Source organism: Euleptes europaea, chromosome 13 (genome assembly GCF_029931775.1).
Source record: "Euleptes europaea isolate rEulEur1 chromosome 13, rEulEur1.hap1, whole genome shotgun sequence".
Lineage (NCBI taxonomy): Eukaryota > Metazoa > Chordata > Lepidosauria > Squamata > Sphaerodactylidae > Euleptes > Euleptes europaea.
The window spans coordinates 35,148,705-35,155,921 of record NC_079324.1 but is presented as its reverse complement, the minus strand read 5'-3'; the positions used below and the strand labels follow the sequence as shown (position 1 = coordinate 35,155,921).

Sequence of the window (7,217 nt, the reverse complement as noted above, 5' to 3'; positions counted from 1 at the left end):
GGGAGCCCGGTTGCAAAAAGAGGAGCATTATGGCTAGCTAGAAACACTGCAGTCGCTTTTAAAAGAAAAATAATAATCAAAAAATATAAAACTCAGAGGTCTTTGACCCGCTAGCTAGATTTCGGGATAATATATGCTTTCTAGCTAGAGGGGAACACCCTGCCCTGTTTTTCCTTAGCCGAAATGCAAGGAATCATAAAACAAGGTTTTTTTTTTTTTTAAATCGTCCTCCCCCTCTCGCCTAGTTAAATGTGCAAGTTCCTTCTTCAACTTGGAGCGGGAAAGAGAAAGAGAAGGAAAAAGTGAAATGATTTGTACACATGGGGAGTCTGAGGGGCTTTCCATTCCCAAAGGAGATATATATATATATATATATTTGGGCAGATTTCGGATGTTTTGCCAAAGGAGAGAGAATTTTTTTGGGGGGGCACATTTCGGATGTTTTGCCAAGAAATACATTCACCTACGGACAAGAAAACAAACACACTTAGAGGGGGAAAACCCCCCACATCCCCAACACAACCCCCCACTTTTCTGAAAACAAACACAGATCTATTTCAAACACCCCCCGGTTTTCCTTTCCTTTTTTTAAAACCCGTTTTCAGCGCCAGAGATCGAATCATTCTGTCCTTAAATAACCATTGCTACGGCCTAACAGAAATGTGGCAGGTCTGGCGCGGAAGCGAATTCTCCTGCCTTTTCTCATCTTTCTCAGTCCAACTCCCCCCTCGTTCCTTCTCCCCCCCTTTTTTTTAAATCGGAGGGAGATTCCCCCACCCCCTAAGTAAAATAAGAAAATGGGGAAGACAGCTATGTGTAGGAATTCTATATGGGAGAAGAGTAAGAGGACCATCAAAACAGTTCAGAGTTTCCTCCCAAAATCCGAGCAAGGGCCGAAGGCATAGCGGCAGAGCCCCTCTCTGCTTGCAGGGGGTGGGGGGCGGCGGCTCAGAATCCTGCCCGAGTACCCCCCCCATCCCAGGACCATCCTCTCTGCCCCCTCCCCACCCCGATTGTCTCTCCAGTAAACAAAACATTTGGGGGCTGGCGGACACCCTTTAACCCTACCTGGGCTTCGCTCAGCCCGGCCCGTCCAATCAGCGGGCAGGGCTTAAACGGAGCTGCCATATTCAATGTTAGACCCCGTCAATCCGGCGGCGTGGGTCCAATGGGCTGGCCGGCTGGGGGTCAGGTGACGGCTAGCCAGGCGGCTCCTCATTGGCTGGCGGAGAAGCTGCCTCCCGGAGTTGGGTGTCCTCTGCCTCTGTTCTCCCTCTCTCTTTTTGTGTGTGCAAAAGATGGGTTAGGAAGGGAGGCGCGCCCGACTTTGCCCAGTGCGCGGACGCCGCTCAGTTGGAGAGCAGGGCGCCCTCCGGGAGCGCGGCAGGCAGCGGGGATCCCCCGGGGGCGGTGGGCGCGGGGCAGAGGAGAGAGCCGAGGGGGCGCCGCGACCCTCGAGGGGGTGGGGTTGGGGGGCCGGCGCCGCCGCGGATGCGGCAGTCGGGGGGCCGGCGCGCGAGCCCTCCTGCCTGCCTGCCCATTGTCTGGGGCTGATCCGGAGGAGGTGCGGGGTGGGGAGAGAGCCAGAGAGGGGGGGAAGCCGGCTTTGGAGTGGGGGGGAGCGATTGCGGTGCTGCTTTGGGGGGGGGAGAGAAGACGAAGGCGCGGCGGGGAGCGCCGTCGCGGGGCTGCCGCTGATCGCCGCCGCCGTTGATCGCCGTCGCGGGGCTGCCGCTGATCGCCGCCTGTCCTTCGGCCGCCTCTCCGCATCGCCCCCGGCCGGGCGATGGCCATGTTGCTGGACGGCGGGCCTCAGTTCCCGGCGCTGGGCGTCGGGGGCTTCGGAGCGCCCCGCCACCACCCGCACGACGTGGCGAACCGCGACGCCGCCGCCGCGGCCGCCGCCGCGGCCGCCGCCATGGGACTGAACCACCCCTTCGGGGACTCGTCTTTCAAGCTGAGCCCGGCGGCCCACGAGCTGGCGTCGGGGCAAGGCTCGGCCTTCACCCCGCAGGCGTCGGGCTACCCGCACCCCCACCACCCGCACCCCCACCCGCCGCACCCGCCTCACCCCCACCACGCCGGCCAGGTGCCTTCCTACGCGGCCGCCGCGGCGGCCTTCAGCTCCACGCGGGACTTTCTCTTCCGCAACCGCGGAGGGTCCGCCCTCGGGGATTCCGCCTCGGGGGGCGCGGGGGGCGGCGGCGGCGGGGCGGCGGCCGCCCAGCACGGCCTCTTCGGCGGCAACCCGCCCGGCGGGCTCCACCCGCCTCCCGGCATCCCCGACGGCCCCGGCGGCTACTTGCTCTTCCCGGGCCTGCACGAGCAGAACCAAAGCCACCCTTCCCCGACGGGCCACGTGGAGAACGGGCAGATGCACCTGGGCCTGCGGGGGGACCTCTTCGGCCGGCCGGAGCCTTACCGGGGGGTGGCCAGCCCCAGGGCCGACCCCTACGGCGTGCCGGCCCAGTTCCACAACTACAACCCCATGAACGTCAACATGGGCGGGATGAACGTGGCGGCGGCTCACCACCACCATCACCACCACCACGGCGCCGGGGCTTTCTTCCGCTACATGCGCCAGCCCATCAAGCAGGAGCTCTCCTGCAAGTGGCTCGACGAGCCACCCTCGCCCCCGCCGCCGCCCCCCCAGCAGCACCAGCCGCCGCCGCCCCCCAGCCGGCCCAAGAAGAGCTGCGACCGGACTTTCAGCACCATGCACGAGCTGGTGACCCACCTCACCATGGAGCACGTCGGGGGCCCCGAGCAGAACAACCACATCTGCTACTGGGAGGAGTGCCCGCGGGAGGGCAAGTCCTTCAAGGCGAAATACAAACTGGTCAACCACATCCGCGTCCACACCGGCGAGAAGCCCTTCCCCTGCCCCTTCCCGGGCTGCGGGAAAATCTTCGCCCGCTCCGAGAACCTGAAGATCCACAAAAGGACGCACACAGGTAAAGTCCCGGCGCGGCCCCGTCTCCCCTGGCGCCACCGCTCCCTCCTTCGGGAAAAAAAAGAAAGGCCATTTATGCGTGGGAAGTTTTGCCTTAGATTTGCCGCTCTCTCGATGCACATCCCCCCAGTCCGAATTCTCAAACCTCTTCAGGGGGGCTTATTGTTGAGTTTGGAGAATTTGGATGGGGGAAATGTGCACCGAGAGAGCGGCAAATCCAAGGTAGAACCTCCCATGCATAAATGGCCAAAGGCTGATCCGCTTTGATTCCCATCCCCTTCCTTTGGGGTTGTTTTGGGTGTGTGAATAATGGAGGGGCCGATCGGATGAAGGGGGGAGGGAGGGGATGCCCGGGCTGGGGATGATCAAAGGATCGGGGCGGGGTACAAGAGGAAAGGAACAGAAAAGACACATTTTTAAAAAAAATCGTTTTCTAAAGCGAGTCTCTTCCCCCCACAACCAATGCACGGGAGGTTTTGCCTTGAATTTGCCGCTCTCCAGATTAACATTTTCCCTATTCGAACTCTTAAAACTCTGTATGGGGGGTTATTGTTGAGTTTTCAGGATTTGGATGGGGGAAAATGTGCATCTAGAGAGCGGCAAATCCAAGGCAAAACCTCCCGTGCGTAAATGGCCTTGGTTAATTTCACAGGGCAGCGAAGTATTATAAAACAGAAGGTGGAAGAATTTTTTTTGGGGTGGTGGTGGTGTCTTTCTGGGTTCTCCACCTCCCTGCCCCCCCTTTCCCACTTGCTCTCAGACAACCCACCCTCCGGTCCCTCCGCTTAATATAAGGCAAACAGAAATCGGTGTGTGTTTTCGCCGGGGGTGGGGGTTAGAGTGTGAGTCGCTTTTAGGAGAGACTTAGCTCTGTGGAGACATTCTGTGGAGGAAACCATACAAATGCTAATGGCATCTAATTTTGGGTTACTTCCGCTCTCTCTCTTCTCTTTTTTTAATGCCTTGATTGGCACATCTTCTAATTAAATCAGTGATACTTTTTGTCCAAGTATTTTTTTTATTTGTTCCCTCTTCAGTTCAGCTGCTCCTCCCAAAAAAAGGGGGGTGGGAAAGGAATAACGTACAAGCAGGAAACCAAGGCGTTTTCTTGTCTCGAGTACAACTTATAAAACTGTCTGAATCTCGACAATTTATCTCCGGAGGGCTTTCCTTCTCTCTCTCTCCCTTCTCGTTCTCCCCCAAAACATCCATTTCTCCGCCCCCCTCCCAAACTGTCGGCTTCCAGGAAGACCGGCGCGGGGAAGGGACACATTAAAAGCAACAACGAGCGGATTTAATTGAACTGTAACATAACAAACCCCATTGTCCGAGAAGTGTCCCGTCCCACCCCACGGCCGCCCCTCCTTCCTTTGGCTTCGCCCTTTTAAAAAATCTAGGGCAGAAAGTTCTCTCCCATGTGCCAAGCGAAAATGTTAGGCGGGAAAAGAGAGAAAGAGAGAGAGACTTCAAATTTAAAAAACGAGAAAAAACTTCTAAGAAAGAAAGAAAGAGAGAGAGAAAGAAAGAGAATGGGGGGTGGGGTGGAAGAAGCAGAGGGAGAGGAACCAGGAAATCTCCAGAAAGTAATCAGTGTGTTTGCTATAAACCATCCTGTCCTCCAAAGGAGGCAACTAACGGTGTCCCCCTCTCTCTTTCTTTCCTTTGTGTTTGGAAACGCGCACCTCCCAATCTGGCAGGCGAGAAACCTTTCAAATGTGAATTCGAGGGCTGCGACCGGCGTTTCGCGAACAGCAGCGACAGAAAGAAACACATGCACGTCCATACGTCGGACAAGCCATATATTTGTAAAGTCTGCGATAAGTCCTACACCCATCCCAGCTCTTTGAGGAAACACATGAAGGTAACCAAACCCGCCCTTTTCTCATAGTCCGCCTCTGAACCGTGACAGAGACGCTTATATAGTTGATAGTTTGATATAGGGAGTGTATGTGTATAGTTCCAGAGAGGAGTATAGTACAGGCGGAGCTGCACGTATCCAATTTTCCATTTTGGATTGGATTTTCTGCTGCTCAAACAGCCCCCTGGCCCTTTGTAAACTGGCCTTTCTCCTTGGAGGGATCTTTGTTTTTTTTTTTTTTTAATAAATTACATGCATTTCTTTTTTAGAACATTTTTTTTAAAGGCCTTGGCCTGTCAGAGAAGATCCCGCTCGGGCCAAACTCAGGACTTGTTTTCTCTTAATTAAAAGAGCGATTTTCCTCGCATATAACCCCCCTATCCATTTTTTTTTATTTATAAACGAGTATATTTGGGCTCTACAAAATTAATCCAAGAGGGCGTGCAAGGTGGGGGAAGGGGCTGGAGAAAAACCTCAAAATGGCAAACAGTTCTTTAAAATAAAAGAACGACGAAGCCCTTCTAATTCGAATTGGAACGGGGAGTAACAACCAGAGGTTTCAATACGCTGGCGACCGCTGGTTCTTTTGACTTCTCAGGGCCTTTGGCTCCGGTTTTGTGCTGTACTACCTCTTTTTCTTCCGAAGGGAAGGGGTAGAGCATTTTCTAGCATTTCTTTTCCACCCTAGATTAAGAGAAATGTTGCAACTTGGCCCCAAATTTTGTCTCTCGCCTCCTGTGTCGGTTAAAAACCAAAGGCAAAATTAAAGCCTGCAGAGGGTGGCCTTGTCTTTGACCCCCCCCTCTCTCCGGACTGGCCAGCTGTTCGGGTCAAGGCCTCTCCCGGCGTCTCACTGCCCGCCTCTCCGTTCCTTCCCCAGGTCCACGAAACGCAGGGCTTGGATTCTTCCCCCGCCGCCAGCTCGGGCTACGAGTCCTCCACGCCCCCCGCCGTCGCCGCGGCCACGAGCAAAGACTCCACCAAGCCCCCCCCGTCCGCCGTCCAGACTGCCACCCCCAGCCACAACCCCGGGCTGCCCCCCAACTTTAACGAGTGGTACGTTTGAGGAGGACAAACCCAACGCTCTCCGCCCCCCTTCCCACCCGCCCCCCACCGAGCAGACTGGACCAAAACGCCCAAGAAGCCCATCTCTCGCCTGCGACTGGAGTTTACAGGACAACGTTTGGGGGCGGAGGGGGAAGGAGGTCGAGCTTCATTTTTTCCCCTATCCGAGAGCCGGAGGCAGGACGGATTTTATGTCTGTTTTTCTCAGGATCCCCCCCCCCTTTCTTTTGCATCGGCAGTTATTTTATCTGATTTTTCTTTGAAAGCCCTTCTTTCCCATCACGGCCCTGTCCCACCCGCTTTTTCTTTGCCAGCCTTCGGTAATCTTGACTTTCGTGGACATCCCCCTTCCCATTCTTCCTCCTTCGGTGGGATGCTGAGAAACGAGGACTCCGATTTTCCCTTGGCCTTAGTTGTGATTGTTGAAAACATGAAGAAGAAAAAAAAAAAAAACACAGTCTTAAAAACTTGCCAAAAAAGTCCTGTATTGTCTTGAAGTCTTTCTCTCTCTCTTTCTCTCTGCTCCTCCACTTCTTTCTTGCTCTCTTTCTCTCTTCCTGCACCTCTCCCCCTCTGTCTCACTCCCCAAGCATACACTTGTGAATGTATTTCGTCTGACTGGGGGTGGGACGGGGGTGTCGTTCAGCATATTTTTTTTCCAGGATGGCGAACAGAAAAATGTGATCTTAATTTCACCCACCTCCTGACGGTTTAGTATAAACAGTTGCCTTTTCGTAACAACTTTTTTTTTTGTAAATACATATCCATGATGCCATATTTATCGTTTGTAATTTAATTATTGAGATAAGTGCCGGGAACTCAACAATATTTATGAAAAAAAATCCCACAAAAGGAGAAATGAAAATTTGTTTTTCTAACAAAAAAAAATCAAACTCTGTACAGCTTTTGGTTATAATAACTGCTTTAGCATTAAAAGTTTATTGTTTTGGAAAGAACACAGTGGGACACTTTTCTTTCCAAGCTCACCCCCCCCCCCAATTGGGTTTCTTGTTTTGGAAACAGCCTTTTCTCTTTCTCTCATAACTACCTGGGGGAAAAAATATCTCCCCCCCCCCACATCTGCATTGGTCTGCTCTCTCCTTCCAGTTTTCCTGTCTGCGAAATGCTGTCCCTCTTCATAAAAGCTAAGGGTTTATGGTTTTTGCTTCTTTCGCCGTGGGAAAGAGGACTCCTCCTGTTTATTTCCCCCCACCGCCACCTTTCTTCCCTTCAGAGCAAACGTCTTAGGTTCCTTTCTGGGATTCTACTGCTCTTGGAAAAAAATCCCGCCATCAAATAATGTCTTCGCGTTTCAGAGGAGGGAGGAACTACCTGTAACCA

General features: G+C 53.8%; 1 protein-coding gene across 1 annotated transcript; it reads left to right on the top strand.

Annotated features, from left to right (window-relative positions):
* Window positions 1-1,745: 1,745 nt before the first annotated feature.
* ZIC3 (Zic family member 3) lies at window positions 1,746-5,877 on the top strand. Its single transcript, XM_056859933.1, has 3 exons — window positions 1,746-2,954; window positions 4,651-4,814; window positions 5,692-5,877. The coding sequence occupies exons 1-3, from the start codon at window positions 1,787-1,789 to the stop codon at window positions 5,875-5,877; spliced, it is 1,518 nt and encodes a 505-aa protein (XP_056715911.1). The 5' UTR covers window positions 1,746-1,786.
* Window positions 5,878-7,217: the final 1,340 nt, after the last annotated feature.